At 39.9% G+C, this 18,464-nt stretch overlaps 1 protein-coding gene across 2 annotated transcripts in view; it reads left to right on the plus strand.

The window, feature by feature from the left end:
- AGXT2 (alanine--glyoxylate aminotransferase 2) overlaps positions 1 to 1,434 on the plus strand; it is a 44,138-nt gene extending 42,704 nt beyond the window's left edge. For both annotated transcript variants that reach the window (XM_037990744.2, XM_037990745.2), the window contains one exon: positions 605 to 1,434. In XM_037990744.2, the coding sequence (XP_037846672.2) occupies positions 605 to 712 (108 nt within the window). In that variant the 3' untranslated portion in view covers positions 713 to 1,434. The remainder of the gene's footprint in view (positions 1 to 604) is intronic.
- Positions 1,435 to 18,464: the final 17,030 nt, after the last annotated feature.

The raw sequence follows: 18,464 nt of genomic DNA on the forward strand, positions 1-18,464 counted from the left end.
TAAGGAGCAAGTGCGAGCCTACTTCAGTCAATTCTGTGTTCTGAGCTGGGTGGAAAGGAAAGAGGAGACCTGAGTGGAGCAGTAGACCTGAAGACAATGGGTGAATGAGGATTCTGAAGTTTTCATGAAAAGGAGAGCTGTAGTGGGGATCAGAAATTGAGTTATTCCTGGCAACAAGGAGACTCGTGGCATTGGTCATGGGTATGAATGGATGCAGAGGGGTGGACATAAAGATTCTGGGAGTTATGGCAATAAGGGCAGTGAGAAGCGAGTTTGCTGGGTTGCACATATGGACATGGAAGTCACCCTGGGCAGAAATGGAGTATAGAGAGGGGCCTAGGACTTCAGTGAAGGTGTAGAAAGGACAGGAGGTAAATGTATGACAAAAAGGAAAAGGGGCAGAGCCAAATTGTACAAGGGTTTGTGTGGAGACTGGAGAGTGAATGGCCTGGATCCAGCATTGGGGAGGGAGGAGGAGCCAAACCAAGAGGAACATGAGAAACGTCCTAAACACAAGGTTTTGGATTTTTAGTTTAGTGCATTTCCTCAAAGTCATATTTGGTTCTCTGATGATTTGTTTTCTTATTTTCCGGTGTCTCCTCAGACATTTCGCATTGCACCCTCAATGTGCATCACTAAACCAGAAGTTGATTTTGCAACAGAAGTATTTCGTTCTGCCTTAATCCAACACATGGAAAGAAGAGCTAAATAACATTCTCAGAAATAAAACCACAAGTCTCAAGAATTTGCCACTTATGTTCAAGGGTGAATTTGAAGAATTTCAGAACCACTGGTATCCAGAGAACACCTGCAGCTCTCCATAAAAGCTGTAGAAGACATGGTTGACTGCCTACCAACCATATTTGTTAGCAGAGCCCCTATTATCTTGAGAACTCCATTCTTCAGGGAAAAGATCTCCCCAGCTCAGAGAATAAATCCTAATTAGGTTATGTTAGGTATGGTAATTTGATTCCCCTTTGCAGTGATTGGTTTATGCATGAATATGTGATGTATTTTTGTCCAACAAATCTTGAAGAAAAATATTTTGGTGGAGGTGCCTTCAGGGAAAGTTTGCTTCACCCCCCACTCTTCAGCTCAAGAAGAGATATCTTATTCTTGCAGTGAGAACACCGTATATCCATAATGAGATTCCTGGCACCATATCAGCTGTCTTGAAGTCATGAGGACAACCCTTTTTGGTGAGGCTGGAAGATCGATGGAAGCAAAGTGCTTAGTGATGTCAATGAGCTACTCACTTAAGCATTCCTGAAGCCACCCTGCCTCAGGGCTTCTTGATATATGAGGTAATAAATTCCTTCTACTATATAAGACCTTTTTATTTTTCACTGTTACGGTCAAAACCATTCTGAGAAATGAGGCAGAAAATACCCTCAAAGAAACAAGTTTCCCTCTCCTTTAACTCTCTTAAAACATCTATCAGAGCCTTCTTTTCTTGTCGTTACCTATTGCCAACACCCCACTCTGGTCTGAACCCTTATTACTCCTATTGCAATACTCTCAAAGACCATAATTTCCCAAACTCTAGTCATTAGAATACACACTTATATAATTTCTCCATAGAGGCATACCACTTGTCTTAGGTATATTTTTCCTTAATTTGACTTTTTTACTAAGATGTACAGTAAACTTTCTGTAATTACAATAAATGATAAATCAATCCTACTTGTCATAAGTAGAAAGTAACCATAAAAACAGAGTGAACAGAAAACAATGTAATTCAGTTTTAGCAAGATGCAATTTTTACAAATGTTCTCAGCCTGAGTCCTATTCTTTCTTTGTTCAAAAGGGAGATTAGAGAGTAGTCAAAATGCCAGGTGAGGTGGCTCATGCCTGTAATCCCAGAACTTTGGAAGGTGATGGCAGGCAGATCACTTGAGGTCAGGAGTTCAAGACCAGCCTGGCCAACATGATGAAACCCTGTCTCTACTAAAAATACAAAAATTAGCCAGGTGTGATGGTGCATGCCTGTAATCCCAGCTACTCGGGAGGTTTAAGTTTGAGTTTTATTGTTTCCTTTTCATATTTTACTAAATTCCTAAATTGTGTTTTCAGTGTTCTTCCCTTTTCCTTTATCTTAAAGGAAAAGGAATGTTGGAAGTAGAGGGCGCCGAAGGAGAACTGGAAAATAAGTATTGACCTTTCTTGTTCAGTGTCCCTGACTGTAATTTTCACTGGTAAAGAGGAGAAGAAGAACATTCCAGGCAGGGTGAACTACAGAAGCAAAGAACTAAGATGCATGACATGGAAAGAATGGTGGAAATAAAGCTCAAAAAGCTTGTTTGGGGACAAGGAGGTGGTGGTTGCGGTGAGTGGAGATCGTGCCATTGCACTCCAGCCTGGGTCCGTTTCAAAAAAAAGAGAGAGAGAGTATTTGAAACATGTTAAAAATATACTGACAAACTGAGAACTTCTCCTAAATACAAACAGAATAGGGTATGGAGACCTGAAGGGAAATCACTTTCTCAGCATGTGATTGAATGCATATCAAAAGTTGTGTTTCTGTTTGAAGCTAATTGTTCTCATTTTCTAACCCCTCCCCACCACCAGGTGTCTGTTCTGCTGATGCATCCTACACCTCACTGCCAGATTTGTTCCATCAGGCATTAACTGAAACATAGCATTCCCTGGCATAAAACCTTCCAGCAACTTGCCATTAATCCCAGATGAGGTCAAAACCCTTTAACAAGGAGCCCGATGCTGTCTAGTATCCAATATCCAAATAGAGTGAACACTTTAGAAATGTTCTGTTTGGGCACAGTAGAAAGATCATTGGAATAAGAGTCAAATGACCTGAATTCTAAATCCAATTCTTCCCCTTATTTGCTATAATTGACTTTGGGCAAGCCTTTTAACTTCTTTTTAACCTGAGTTTGTTCCCAAGAGTGTAAATATTTGCCCTTCCTACCTTCCAGAGTTTCCCTGGGAATAAAGTGACCCTGTGGATGTAAAAGTGCTTTGCAAACCAATGACCTAGACAAATAGAAATTTCTTCCTTTCAAGCCACATTTCTCCTCTTTCTTTCACTACAAAATCTTTCTCAAGAGCAGTTTTTGTACCTTACTTATACCTCTTTGCCTCCTACCCAAGTCCCAACCACTAGGATTTCATTCCTGTTTCTCATTCCTTGGAAATGCCTTTTCAGAAGGCACCTAGTAACTTCTTTAAAATCGAAACTTAGTATTTCCTTTAAATGGTCTTTCTGAACAATTGCCACTTCCTTCATTAGCTTCTGCAGTGTGGTCCTTCTATCTCAGATGGCTTTCTCAGCCTCTTTTCTGGCAACTCCTCAACTACAAGGTTCTGTCCTAAGCTGTCTCCTCTTCCATCCTATACTCTCTCTCTATAGGCAACCTTACCCACTTCTGAAATTTCACCTACCTTGACTATGCTGAAGACTTCCAAATATTTATCTTTAGTCCCCCAACCCTTTTTCTGAGCTCTAACCCCAACATTCCAGCTCCCTGGACCCTGTCATTTAGATGTCACAGGAACACTTCCAATTCAACAGATTTAACACAAACTCTACTAAATATCTCCCCCAAGAATTCCTTCTTTATTAATGGTACCCTTTTAATCTCAGGCTTACAATGATTTAGATCATTTTTTCCCTAAGTTATCTTTCTGCCCTTTATATGACTAAGTTTCATGAATACCTTCTCTGACATAATTATTTCCAGTATGACCCATTTATACCCAAACTGCCTTAATTTGGACCATCAGATCCCTAAACTGTTTAAACTGCCTTCTAACTGGTATCCTGGACTCCTTCCCAATCCATCCTCTACATTGATACCAAAGTCATTTACTTAACAAATAAATATGACCATGTCTCTTGTCTCTGGAAGCATTTGGGGTTTCCTATTGCCCAGGGAACAAAGTCCAAACTCCAACTATTATGGCATTCCAGACCTTCACAATTTGTCTCCAAACGAGCTTTTTGAGCTTTATTTCCACCATTCTTTCTATGTCATGTACCTTAGTTCTTTGCTTCCATAGTTCACTCTGCCTGGAATGTTCTCCTCTTTGCCAGTGAAAATTACCCAGGGTCAGGGAGATTGAACAAGAAAGTCAACACTTACTTTCCAGTTCTTCTTCAAAGCCCTCTACTTCCAACGTTCCTTTTCCTCTAAGATAAGGAAAAGGGAAGAACGCTGAAAACACAATTTAGGAATTTCGTAAAATATGAAGAGGAAACAATAAAACTCAAACTTAAAACCAATAACAACAACAACAAATGTCCCCGGCCAAGATCCCTGCTACTGCCAAGACATCCTCTCCAGGAAGTAGGAAGCTGAGGGATTTAGTCATTCAGGTGAATTCATACAACATATTCCTTGTGGTTCCCTGGGTCTTACAGAATCTTTTATATACCTAACTATATCCTGCTAGTTTCCCATGTCCAAGGGACATATTAATGTCAAAGTCAGAAATGAAATTCCAAAAGGTAGCCAGGTCCTGAGTCTCATTTCTTGACTATGAAGGCTACATGGCAGTACCCCAGTTCCTGCTCATCAGGATAAACTGCAACTGTTTCTTGAAGAGCAGTTGGGGATTAAAGATGAGCAAGTCATCAGAAGCATGGGAGCAGGAAGGGCAAAAATTGTGGCCATAGAATGCATATGGTTGTTCATTTCTTTCACTAGCTTATAAGCATGATGGATTCCTCCCTCTTTCCATTTGGAGTCGTGGGCAGAGGTTTAGCACCCCCATTTTTCTCCCTTCCTTTTTCTGCTCTCCCCACAGGCAGTGGGAAGTAAGCCAGCTTACATAAGGCAAGGAGTCCACATTCTTGCCAAGATTTTTTAAAACTTTTTTTCTTGTTAAGATTGTCTAAAGTGAAGATAATGAACACTCAGCTCAAGTAAACTTTTTTCACATGAGGAACATATTGACAGTCAATCATGTGATTAGAATATGCATTAAAATGTTGGCAACTGTTTAAAAACACTTCAGATGTCAATCTACTCAGGAGGGAGTAAATTTTTTTTAACCTTTTTTTGGAGACAGTCTCATTTTGTCGCCCAGGCTGGATTGCAGTGGCACGATCTCGGCTCACTGCAATCCCTGGGTTCCAGCAATTCTTCCTTCTCAGCCTCCTAAGTAGCTAGGATTACAAACACATGCCACCACACTTGGCTAATTTTTGTATCTTTTTAGTAGAGACGGTGTTTCACCATGTTGGCCAAGCTGGTCTTGAACTTCTGACCTCAGGTGATCTACCTGCCTTGGCCTCCCAAAGTACCGGGATTACAGACATGAGCCGCTGCACCCAGCTGGGAGTAATTTTTTTAAAAGCTCATCATATCAAGCTTTGTTTATATCATTAGTAATAATAATTATTGTAAAATAATACCTATAAATTAGTAATACTCCTATAAATTTATAATAGTAATTTAATAAATTTAATAAATTAGTAATACTAATTAACACCTATATTAATAATTATAATAATAATACAACACTACTTATTGTAAAATGACACCTATAAATTAGTAATATTTTATTATTATAAAATACAGTCCTATTTGTATTGTAACACTCCAACTTGTATGTTGGTGTAACTTTTAACTTTCTAGTAATTCAAGCTAATTTCAAAAGGTATCTGTAAACCATGGAAGGACTTAATTCTTCTTCCACCTTTAAGTTTCACTTAAGTCTCACCTTTCCTGCAAGGAACAACAAAAGAACAATAGAAAACATGGCAGCATTTGCTACTTCCTCATCACAGTGTTTAAATCCGAGCGTCATAGTCATCATTCAGAAGTGGTGTTGAAGACTGCTGGGCCCTGCACCAGTTTTTTGCTCTCAGTTAATTAAAGCTGAATGCTTACTTCCAACTGAGGCACAATCAGTAAAAATGGCACAGTTTTGCCCATGGAAAAGGTGATGGTAAAATACACACCCCAAAGTATCTCAACAGAAGCCAAAGGATCACTGAACTTAAAAAGAGTAAAGTCACAGAAACAAAAGATTTATTATATGAATCCCTTTTGGTTCAATGAAAATAAAGGAGATAAACCTAGGTCTGATGGGTGTCAGATGTAGGGAGTGTTTGGTAGATCTGAAGACACTGTGAGATGAACCCATGGTGGAAAACACTCATAGAAGAGAGCTCAAAAACACAATTTAATCAAGAACGGGGTTTGAAGGGTCACTGCAGACAGCAGCTAGTGAAAAAACAAAATTTTGGATTGGAGGGACAACATGATGCAGTGGAAGGAGCCCACATAAAGTCTCCATTGGATTTGTTTTGGGTAAATTAACCCCTCTGAGCTGAAACTTCCTTGTATCCAAAAAGGTGATCATATGGATCCCCTTGAACTCTTGTGAAGATTTAAAGAATACACTGGCAGCTTCCCCAATAATATTAACTTTCTCCTTAGGATTCCCTGCAGTTTCACCCAGAAACCCCTTTAGCTGGTGCTTGACTGTCACCATCTTGAGCCAATGTTTATTTCTGTGCATATGTTTTATTTCCTTAACTGAATTCTAACTACTGGCAGGGTGACCTTCTCTTATCCTCTTACGCTTAGTGCCTAACGCAGTGCTCCTCAGAGAAAGGGAAAAAGTAACTACTAATGGGAAACAGATCCTCAGAAATACATGCTTAGGTGACTTTTTCATTGAGTAAACATCGCAGAGTGTACTTACATTAATCTACGTGGTAGAGCCTACCACACAGCTAGGCCTTGTGGTATAGAGCTATTGCTCCCAGGCTGCAAACCTGTATAGTAGGTCACTGTACTGAATACTATACGTAAGAGTTAAAGAAAGAGGAAAGAAACATGAAACATGGCTCAACAGTCAAAGGTGTGCTTATTTTAGAGAAATAAACCTGAGAGGGGCTTTTGTCTGATTTTGGTCAGGAGTATTCTCTCTTACAGACTAAGAGTATATATTGGTTTTAGGGCGAGGGGCCTTTTCACAAGCTTGGAATGTTTATGTGTTGGGGAGAAGTTTTATGGTGGGGTTGAAATGTCTCTGGGCAGAGGGGAGGTTATCTTGGGGCTGACGTTTTTCCAGCCAGAGGGAGGTTATCTTGGGGCTGGCATCTTCCTGACCAAAGGGGGTTATCTCACATCTGGCATGTCTCTGGTTGGGAGGGGTCTGAAATATTCCCGGTCAGAGATGTTATTTGTGGTTTATGGTCATGCTAACCTTAACCATTAGGCTGATGCCCTTTGGATTTAGGTGGTTTTCGATTAATGGTGGTGCTTGTCCAAGAGGGTGATGTTCCCGTTATGTCACTGTAGGCAGTTGTAACACACAGCAAGTATTTGTATATTTAAACATATCTAAATATAGAAGACATACAGTCAAACTGCAGCATAAAAAATAATTGTACACCTGTTTAGGGCACTCACCATGAATAGAGCTTGCAGGACTAGAAGTTGCTCTGGGTGAGTCAGTGAGTGCATGGTGAGTGAATATGAAGGCCTAGGACATTCCTGTACACCACTGTAGACTTTATAAACACTGTACCCTCAGGGAACACAAACTTTTTTAAAGTTTTCTTTCTTCGATAATAAATTAACCTTAGTTTACTGTTATGCTGTTTTTACTTTATAAACTTACCTTTTGTTAACTTTTTGGCTCTTTTGTAATAACACTGCTTAAAACACAAACACATTGCACAGCTTTACAGAAATATTTTCTTTGTTTATATCTTTATTCTATAAACTTTTACTGTTTTTAATTTTTTTAAGTTATTTATTAAAAACTAAGATAAACGCAGTAGGCTAGGCTACCCAAGGTCAGGTTCATCAGTTTCACTGTCTTCTACCTCCACATCTTGTCCCATTGGAATGTCTTCAAGGGCAATAACAGGCATGGTGTTGTCATCCATGATAACAATGCCTTCTTCTGGAAAACCCCTGAAGGACTTGCCTGTGGCTGTTTTACAGTTTTAACTTTTTTCTAATAACAAAAGGAATATACTCTAAAATAATGATTTAAAGTATACATAAACCAGTAACATGGTCATTTATTATCATTATCAAGTATTATGTACTGTACATAATTGTACGTGTTAGACTTTTGTCAACAAAAAGAGTCAAACTGTAAAATATTTGAAGAGATTTATTCTAAGCCAAATAGGAGTGACCAATGACCCGTGACACAGCCCTCAAGAGACCCCAAGAACACATGCCTAAGGTGGTCATGTTACCAGACGGGGGTCCCAATCCATACCCCAAGAGAGGGTTCTTGGACCTCACACAAGAAAAATTCAGGGTGAGTCCATAAAGTGAAAGTAAGTTTATTAAGAAAGTAAAGGGGCTGGGGGTAGTGGCTCACGCCAGTAATCCCAACACTTTGGGAGGCCGAGGCGGGCAGATTGCCTGAGCTCAGGGGTTCAAGACCAGCCTGGCCAACACAGTGAAACCCAGTCTCTACTAAAACATACAAAAAATTAGCTGGGGACGGCAGTCTGTGCCTGTAGTTCCAGCTACTCAGGAGGCTGAGGCAGGAGAATTGCTTGAACTAAGGAGGCAGAGGTTGCAGTAAGCCGAGATTGCCCCACTGCACTCCAGCCTGGGCGACAGAGCGAGACTCCTTCTCGGAAAAAAAAAGAAAAAGAAAAAGAAAAAAGAAAATAAAGAAACAAAAGAATGGCTACTCCATAGGCAGAGCAACAGCATGGGCTGCTCAACTGAGTACACTTATGGTTATTTCTTGATAATTTTCTATGTGTATACTTATGGTTTTGCATGATCATATGCTAAACAAGGGGTGGATTATTCATGAGTTTTCAGGGAAAGGGGTGTGCAATTCCTGGAACTGAGGGTTCTTCCTTTTTGTAGACCATATAATGTAACTTCCTGATGTTGCCATGGCATTTGTGAACGGTCATGGCATTGGTGGGAGTGTCTTTTAGCATGCTAATTCATTGTTAATTAACATGTAATGAGCAGTCAGGATGATCAGAGGTCACTTTGGTCGCCATCTTGGTTTTAGTGGGTTTTGGCAGGCTTCTGTACCACAATCTGTTTTATCAGCAAGGTCTTTGTGCCCATTTCTTGTGCTGACCTCCTATCACATCCTGTGACTAAGAATGCCTAACCTTCTGGGAATGCAGTCCAAGAAGTCTCAGTCTTGTTTTACCCAGCCCTTATTCAAGATGGAGTTGCTCTGGTTCAAACACCTCCGACAGTTGGGCTACAACTAGGTTTTACACATTTTAGGGAGACATAAGATATCAATCAATAAGTAAGATGTACATTGGTTCAGTCTAGAAAGGTGGGACAACTGGAAGTGGGGGCTTCCAGGTTACGGTCAGATTCAAAGATTTTCTGATTGGCAATTTATTGAAAGAGTTTATCTAAAGACCTAGAGTCAATAGAAAGAAAATGTGTGGGTTAAGAAAAGGGATTGTGGAGACCAAGGTTCTTATTATGCAGATGAAGCCTCCAGGTAACAGGCTTCAGAGAAAATAGATTGTAAATATTTCTTATCAGATTTAAAAAGGTGTCAGACTCAGTTTATTCTCTTTGGATCAGGAAAAAGTCCTGGAAAAGGGAAAGAGAATTATCTACAGAATGTAGGTTTTTCCCTACAAGAGACAACTTTGAAGGGCAATTTCAAGATATGGCAAAGAAACATACTTGTGGTTAAAATATTTTGATTTCCTTCCTTATCTGTCGTGTGATGTTATGCCAGAGTCAGGTTGGAAAGCAGGCCACATTATATAGGGTTAAATAAAACCCCTCTGATGAGACTTTGTGGTTTGTGGGGCATGACTCCACATGCCCCTTGGATAGGAATTTGGGCAAGAGAAGAAAAAAATGGTCAGAGTTTAGTCCCCACTTTTATATGACTGGCAGTGCAGTGGTTTGTTTCCACCAGCATCACCACAAACGATAACTCGATGGCATGAGAGTGACAGGAGTTTTTCAGCTCCATTATAATCTTATGAGACCACTGTTTTATACGCAGTCCATTGTTGACAAAAACATTGTTAGATAGCACATGACTGTATTTAGAAATATACATAGTTAGAAATAGGTATTTAGACATATATGTATATTTAGAATATTAGGTAATTGAGTACCAAATCTTATTTTAGAAAGAAAAAGAAGCCATTCTTAGATCAATTGTGAGAAGGTCATAATAACCACAGGAAGAATCTATAGGCTTCCCGGAAATCTCTTATTCATTCCCTGAGGGAGTATTGCAAACCTTGCACTCCTCAGACCCTATCTCACATCCTTGTCCTTCTCACCCTCAATAAATGATTTTGCATTTAATTTATCAGAAAAACAATGAAAGTATCCAGCAGGAATTCATATTATATCACTCTCCTGGGTAACACTTGCTACTACCATCCTGCTGTCTAGATGCCTCTTGCTTGCAGCACCAGCTGGTGCCTCCCTGCCTTTTCCCAGCTGTTTGCTTCCTCTCCCCAGTCTTGCTGGTATCCCCACCTCTCGCAGGGCTCTGCAAGAGTACCCCCACCAAGTCCTAGGCTTCACTAACTGATGCCGCCTTCACCCTTCACAGAGCCTATATTCACTTTCACAGTCAGGCTTTTGTTTATGTAAACATTTGCCCCTCCCTGTACATTCTCCAGGATCTTGCTGCATATATTTTTTTGTTTGTTTTTTGAGATGGAGTCTCCCACTGTCACCTAGGTTGGAGTGCAGTGACACAATCTCAGCTCACTGCAACCTCTGCCTCCCAGGTTCAAGTGATTCTCATGCCTCAGCCTCCTGAATAGCTGGGATTACAGGTGTGCACCACCATGCCCAGCTAATTTTTATATTTTTGGTAGAGAAGGTGTTTCACCATGTTGGCCAGGCTTGGCTTAAACTCCTGACATCCAGTGATCCACCCACCTCAGCCTCCCAAAGTAATAGGATTAAAGGCTGAGTCGCCACGCCTGGCCCTTGCTGCATATATTACTCCTTCTCTACTAGATTTTCAACTTCTATGTCCCTCTGGGTTCTTCCTCTTAGCCTATAAATGTGCTTGTCTTTCCCATTTAAAAAGAAAACACTTTCTTCAAACATATATTCCTTTCAAAAAGTGATGCCACTGGGAAAACGGTCAGGAGCTCTGCTATGTCACTCCCTCATTCCTGCTCTCTCTGTACTCTGCAGGCTGACTCCTGTGAACCAATTCTTGAAAGAAGTGCCCAATAACCCCCTCATTGCCACATCCAACAGAAATGCCTCAGCCTTCATCCTACTTGACATCTCTGTGACAGTTGAGACTGTTGGTCATTCTATTCCAGAAATTCTCTCCCTCTCTACTTTTTTTTTTTAATGGTTCCACAGCCTTTCATTTGAAATCACCTTTGCAAAAATTATGACGGTGAGAAAATTATGGCAGTGAAATGGATCTGATTTAAACGACCCCAGCTTGCCCTTCCCTTAATTAACCTTGGGCTTTTGGGACAAGCAAACTTTAGAAGATATTTAGGTTATCGTTTAAATGATTAGAGTCCTTCCTCAAAACTCAACCACCTTTGTAAACCTAATGAAAGGCCGTCAGGCTGGAGGAGAAAAGAAGTCTGATTTTTGCTAAGGGTAGCCATTATTCCAGGGATCCTGCAGTTCATCTCACTATTAGAGATTGGCCTTTGAGTTATCTTTTCAGATTTTTTTGCATGTCTGACACTCATGGCTCCACTTGGACCCAATGGCTCTTATGGCCCCACCCAGGAGCAACTCAGCTCAAGAGGGCAGCTTCATCCCCTTATGATTTAATCTCCATCTCAACCAATCAGCAGCAATCACCTATTTCCGAGCCACCCCCTTCTTTTTTTCCCTAACCTGCCTCTGAAAAACCCCTAATCTATAACCCTTGGACAAGACTGACTTGAGTATGAACTCTGTCTCCCACATATCATGGTCAGCCTTGTGTCTATTAAACTCTTTCTTTACTGAAATGTCATGGCCTTTATTTGTGCAGCAGGCAGGAAGAAGCCATCAGGCAGTTACACATTCTTTTACTACCTCTTAGATCCTGTCCATTCTCAGGTATTAGTTTATTTTTAGTTTATTCTCCAATGCTGGTGTGCCCCAGGGATTTTATTTTGATCTCATTTTTTTCCCTTTCTCTGTACACTTTATCTGAAGTGATTTCGTCCATTATCCATGATGGCTTTACTGTCTAGATGCTGAGGATTCTAAATACTCCTCCAGGGTAACTCCTCCTGAACTTACAGATTCATATAGTCAACAACCAACTGCCTGAACATTTTCCCCTGGGTACCTACTGCATTCTCACCCTCCTCTCTGAAGGGCATATGAACTACTGGCTGTGGGAGATATTGTTTGATCCACTGTCTTCTTGTCATCCTCAACCATGCAAGAGCTAAGCACTTGACTGTTCCTGTTATCTCTTCCCCTGCTCCAGTGCAATGCTGCAACTTGCAGGCATCACTAGTTGCTACTTGAAGCACATTTTTTTAAAAGCAAGGAGGTAGGAGGAGAGTGGAAATTATGCCAGAATGAAAATATGTTTTTTAATTTGTTCTTCCTAAGATGGCATTAGGGATAAGGAACACCAATATAGTAAGGGTACCATAGTAGGTGTGTTATTAATAACTATCATCTCAGCTGAGGTGGTCTCTAGTGAGATCAATTGGGCACCTGTACTTACCAAGACCTGCCACAGTGGGACCCTGATTCATACTTCTCAGGTGGTTCTGTGCCAGTTTCACACACCTGGGCAGGTATGCCCTCTTTATTTTTGAAAAATCCCTGGCGTCAACTCCTAAACCTTGAGAGCCATTTACAGTAAACCCTCCTTCCTTCTTTCACTGATATCCCACCCTTCTTCTTCTTTTTAGCAGGGAGCTCCTTCCCTGACCAGGAGTGATGCCTCCTTTTACTTTGCCACTGCTTCTCATATTTCCTCAAGGAGAATCTGTGAACTCAGAATCAACTCCTGCCTGACTCCTCTAACCCTTCTAGGGTATCATGGGGAGAGTTGGTGGTGGGTTTTTGTAGAAAGAAGTAAGATATATTTTCATTCAATCCTTTAAATGCAGTAAAGAAAATGAAGAAAACAGTTTAATTTCTGTATTAAAATTTTGAAGATTCAGATTTTGCCACTCTTGAAAATATCTTTCAGAAATGCATGCTGTCTAGATGCACAATTGAAATATATATTTGAAAATGTTGAAAGACTCACTTTCTTGATCTTGAAACTTACTACAAAGCTACAATAATCAAAACTGTGTGGCACTTGCATGAGGACAGACACATAGACCAATAGAACAGAATAGAATAGAATAGAAGTCCCAGAAATAAATTCTCACATATATATTCAATTGATTTTTGACAAGGGTGCCAAGACCATTCAATGGGAAAGGACAATCTTTTTAACAAATAGTATTGGTAAAACTGGATATCTACATGCAAAAGAATGAAGTTGGACCCTTCCCATATTATATATATTAATCCAAATGGATTAAAGCCTTAAACATAAGAGCAAAGATTAGGATAAACTCTTAGAAGAAAACAGGTAAAAATCTTCATGACACTGGATTTGGCAAGGATTTCTTGGATATGGCACCAAAAGTAGAAGCAACAAAAGAAATACAGATAAATTGAGCATATTTGAAATTTAAAACTTTTGTGCATCAAAGGAAATCATCAAAAGAATGAAAAGTCAGTCCTGTGATGTAAGAAAATATTTTCAAGTTATATATCTGGGCCAGGCGCAGTGGCTCACGCCTGTAATCCCAGCACTTTGGGAGGCCGAGCCGGGTGGATCACCTGAGGTTGGGAGTTTGAGATGAGCCTGACCAACATAGAGAAACCCCGTTTCTACTAAAAATACAAAATTAGTTGGGTGTGGTGGCCCATGCCTGTAATCCTAGCTACTCCAGAGGCCGAGGCAGGAGAATCACTTGAATCTGGGAGGCAGAGTCACCATAAGCCAAGATCACACCACTGCAGTCCAGCCTGGGCAACAAGAGTAAAACTCCATCTCAAAAAAAAAAAAAAATTATATGTCTGATAAGGGATTAATGTCCAGAATATATAAAGAAGTCCTACAACTCAACAGCCAAAAAATCCTTTAAAAATGGGCAAAGAACTTAATAGACAGTTTTTCAAAGATATACAAATGACCAGTAAGCACATGAAAAGATACTCGATATCACTAGTCTTTAGAAAAATGCAAATCAAAATCACAATGAAATATCAATTCACACCTCTTGGAATGGTTATTATCAAAAAGCAGCAAATCACAAATGTTGGTGAACTGTGGAGAAATTGTACCCTTGTGCACTGCTGGTGGTAATGTTTTCTGCTGTGGAAAACAGCACAACAGTAGTTCATCAAAAAGTTAAACATAAAATTACCACGTGATCCAGGAATTCCACTTCTGAGCATATACACAAAAGAATTGAAAGGGTCTTAGATATTTGCATACCCATGTCCATAGTGGCCTAATTCACAATAACCAAAAGATGGAAATAACCAAGATGTCCACCAATGGATTAATGAATAAACAAAATGTGTTATGTACATACAATGGAACATTATTCAACCTTAAAAGGGAAGGGAATTCTGATACATGTTTCAACATTGATGAACCTTGAAAATATTATGCTCAGTAAAATAAGTCAGTCACAGAAGGACAAATATTGTATGGTTCCACTAATATGGGTGAGGTACCCAGAGTAGGCAAGTTCATAGAGATAGAAAGTATAACAGAAGGAATGGAGAAATTATTGTTTCTCCATTTCTAGAGAGAGGAGGGAATGGGAAACTGTTATTTAATGGGTACAGAGCTTCTATTTGGGATGATGAAAAAGTTCTGAAAATGGATAGTGGAGTTGGTTGTGCAACATTACAAATGTGCTTAATGCCACTGAATTGTATACTTTAAAATGCTTAAAATGATAAGTTTTACAAGCTTTTTTAATTAAAAAAATTTTTTAAGATATATTCATGTATGGAGAATATTTCTTCCAATGAGGGCAGAGGGAAAGATTAATATAGAAATTTTGATTGTATAAATAAATAGTATATTGTATAAATAATATATAAATAAATATAAATAAATGACAGATTTAGTTGCTTTGAAGAAAATAGCCCCACTTCCTATCTAGGTGAGAAAAAATGTTCACAGTAGCACACACTGAGGGCTCATTTGTTTTCTTCACGTGTGGGTTTCTTAAATGCCAGACATTTGGTCTTAAAACCTTCTTGGAACAAGGAAAGATACCAATCAATATATAAATGAGTATAAATACCAGCAAAGATGCCTGGTTCATGATCACTGTTCACCAAGCACCCTAACAAAGTAGGTGGAGGATCATCCCCCTAAAGCGAGTTGTTTCAGCTGTAAAATGAGCAGGTTGAACTAGATAGATCAGGGGTTTCCAATCTTTTGGCTTCCCTGGGCCACAGTGGAAGGAGAAGAATTGTCTTGGGCCACACATAAAATACATTAACACTAAGGACAGCTGATGAGCTAGGAAAAAAAAAAAAAATCGCCAACAATAAAATCCTCATAGTGTTTTAAAAGTTTATAGTGTTAGCACATATTCAAAGGTGTCCTGGGCAGCATGCGGCCCACGGCCCGCAGGTTGGACAAGCTTGAGATAGATAAACGAAGGTCCACATCCACACTACCATTTCCCACTCTCTGATATTTTAAAGCAGCAACAGGGCACAGTAAGAGACCCTCCATATAGTCTTTCCTGGAAACCCTGGAAACTACCGAAGTGAGTTCTTGAAAATCTTTAAGCCCTGTGACTGTTGAACACAGAGGCTTAGGGTCTCCTAAGAACAGGCCTGCTTGCAAGTGACTGTAAGGACACCAGAGAGCTGCTAATGACGGGAGAAACTTGAGAGTGAAATTTCTCAGATCTGGGAATATGGAAGACTTTCTCTCTTTGAGGGCAGTAATAATTATCTTGGGCTTTTCTTGAATGCTCCACAGCACCAGGCATAGGCTGGGCGCAGAGAAAACCTCAACAAATATGTACCAAAGATGGTTGGTCAACATTCTGCCAGTCTGCTGTTAGATTACATTGTTTTTCTTCAAAGTAATTACAACTTTGGCTGGGCGCGGTGGCTCACGCCTGTAATCCCAGCACTTTGGGAGGTCAAGGCAGGGGGGATCACAAGATCAGGAGATCGAGACCATCCTGGCTAACACGGTGAAACCTCATCTCCATTAAAATAAATAAAAATTAGCCGGGCGTGGTGGCGGGCGCCTGTAGATCCAGCTACACGGGAGGCTGGGGCAGGAGAATGGCGTGAACACGGGAGGCGGAGCTTGCAGTGAGCAGAGATCGGGCCACCACACTCCAGCTTGGGCGACAGAGCAAGACTCCGTCTCAATAGTAATAATAATAATTACAAATTTTATTTTAGATTCAGGGGGTACATGTGCAGGTTTGTTACATGAGTATATTGTGTGACACTGAGGTTTGCAATATGAATGATCCCATCACCCAGGTAGTGAGCATAGTACCCAATAAGTAGTTTTTCAGCCCTTGCCCCCTCCCTCCGCCATCTAGTGGTTTTCAGAGTCTACTGTGCCCATCTTTATGTCCATGTGTACCCAATGATTACAGTGTTTTTCACCCTGTGATGAAATTCATGAGTGCCAAGTGCTGATGATAAACGATGAAGATGAAAGGAAACTTTTGCTTAATAAAGTTATTATTTTTATATAATTTTTTAACAATGAATTTTTTAACAATATACATTTTTTAACAATGAAGCTTTAGATCATTTCTTAAGGTTTGCTAGCTAATTGTTTAATGTTTTTGTCTGGTTTTTAAAACCATGGGAGTTAGAGAAAGACACAAGAAATATATAAAAAAAAAAAGCAAGTTATAAAACGGAATGCATAGGATTCCATTTTGAACCAAATTATATATGATATTGTATTAAAACGATATATAAGAAAAACACCAGAAAGTTAGCAGTGGTAGCCTTTGGGCTATAAGGGCTTTCTATGTCATTCTGCTGCTGGAAAAAGGGGTCCCAATCCAGACCCCAAGAGAGAGTTCTTGGATCTCATGCAGAAAGGAATTTCAGGTGAGTCGCAGAGTGCAGTGAGAAGAGATAGTTTATTGAAAGCTACTCAGATACAGAGTAGGGCATCCTCAGAAAGCAAACAGAGAAATGCCTCATCTTTAAGTTTTTCTTATATAGGGGTCTTGTCTATGTAAAAGCTAAGATAACCTGTGTCTCTGCAGGTGGGGAGACAGCATGACACATTTATTAATTTCAAGAAAACTGTCCTTGACATTCTACTATGTAAATACATCAAAGCATAACTCTAACTATCTTGGAAGCATATACTGCTATGGGTATTGGGACATCTGGACTTTCTGCTATTGTAGGAGTATATCGTTGTAGGTATCTTTAGGCTGTTTCCTCAACTATAAACATCTTATGACTATGGGTCATGACTGGCAAGGAATGTGCTTGTTATTCTCAAGACGGAGCTTGTCAGGCCTCTGAGCCCAAGCTAAGCCATCATATCCCCAGTGACCTGCATATATACATCCAGATGGCCTGAAGCAACTGAAGATCCACAGAAGTAAAAATAGCCTTAACTGGTGACATTCCACTATTGTGATTTGTTTCTGCCCCAGCTTAACTGATCAATGTACTTTGTAACCTCCCCCACCCTTAAGAAGGTTCTTTATAATTCTCCCCACCCTAACTTCACCACCTATCCCCAAACCTTTAAGAACCAACGATAATCCCATCACCCTTTGCTGACTCCTTTTTCAGACTCAGCCCCCCTGCACCCAGGTGAAATAAACAGCTATGTTGCTCACACAAAGCCTATTTGGTGGTCTCTTCACACGGACGCATGAAACAGAGCTGAATTTAAAATGGCATTACTCTGGATCTCCTTCCCTAACAATTCCTCCCTATATTTGTCAGTTTGTATTTTTTTTAACGATTTATCTTTATCGTTTTCAAGTATACAGTTCAGTAGTAATAAATACATTTACATCCCTTTTTTCCCTTTACACCCTCCTTTTCCCTTCCTTCCTAGGCTCTGGAAACCACCAGTGTACTCCATCATCATGAGATCCATTTTTCTAGCTCCCACTTATGAGTGAGAACAGGCAGTATTTGTCTTTCTGTGCCTGACTATTCACTTAACATAATGGCATCCAGTTCCATCACTGTTGCTGCAGATGATAGAATTTCATTACTTTTTATGGCTGAATAATATTCGATTGGGCATATATGCCACGTTTTCCTTATCCATTCATCTGTTGATGAGCACTTAGGTGGATTCCATATTTTGACTATTATGAATAGTGCTGCAATAAATATGGTAGTGCGGGTATCTCTTTGACATATTAATTTCCTTTCTTCTGGATATATATGCAGCAGTGGGTTTGCTGGATGCTGGATTATTTGGTAGTTCTATTTTCAGCTTTTTGAGGAACCTCCATATTGTTTTCCATTGTGGTTGCACTAATTTACATTCTCACCAGCAGA

Source organism: Chlorocebus sabaeus, chromosome 4 (genome assembly GCF_047675955.1).
Source record: "Chlorocebus sabaeus isolate Y175 chromosome 4, mChlSab1.0.hap1, whole genome shotgun sequence".
Taxonomy (NCBI): Eukaryota; Metazoa; Chordata; class Mammalia; order Primates; family Cercopithecidae; genus Chlorocebus; species Chlorocebus sabaeus.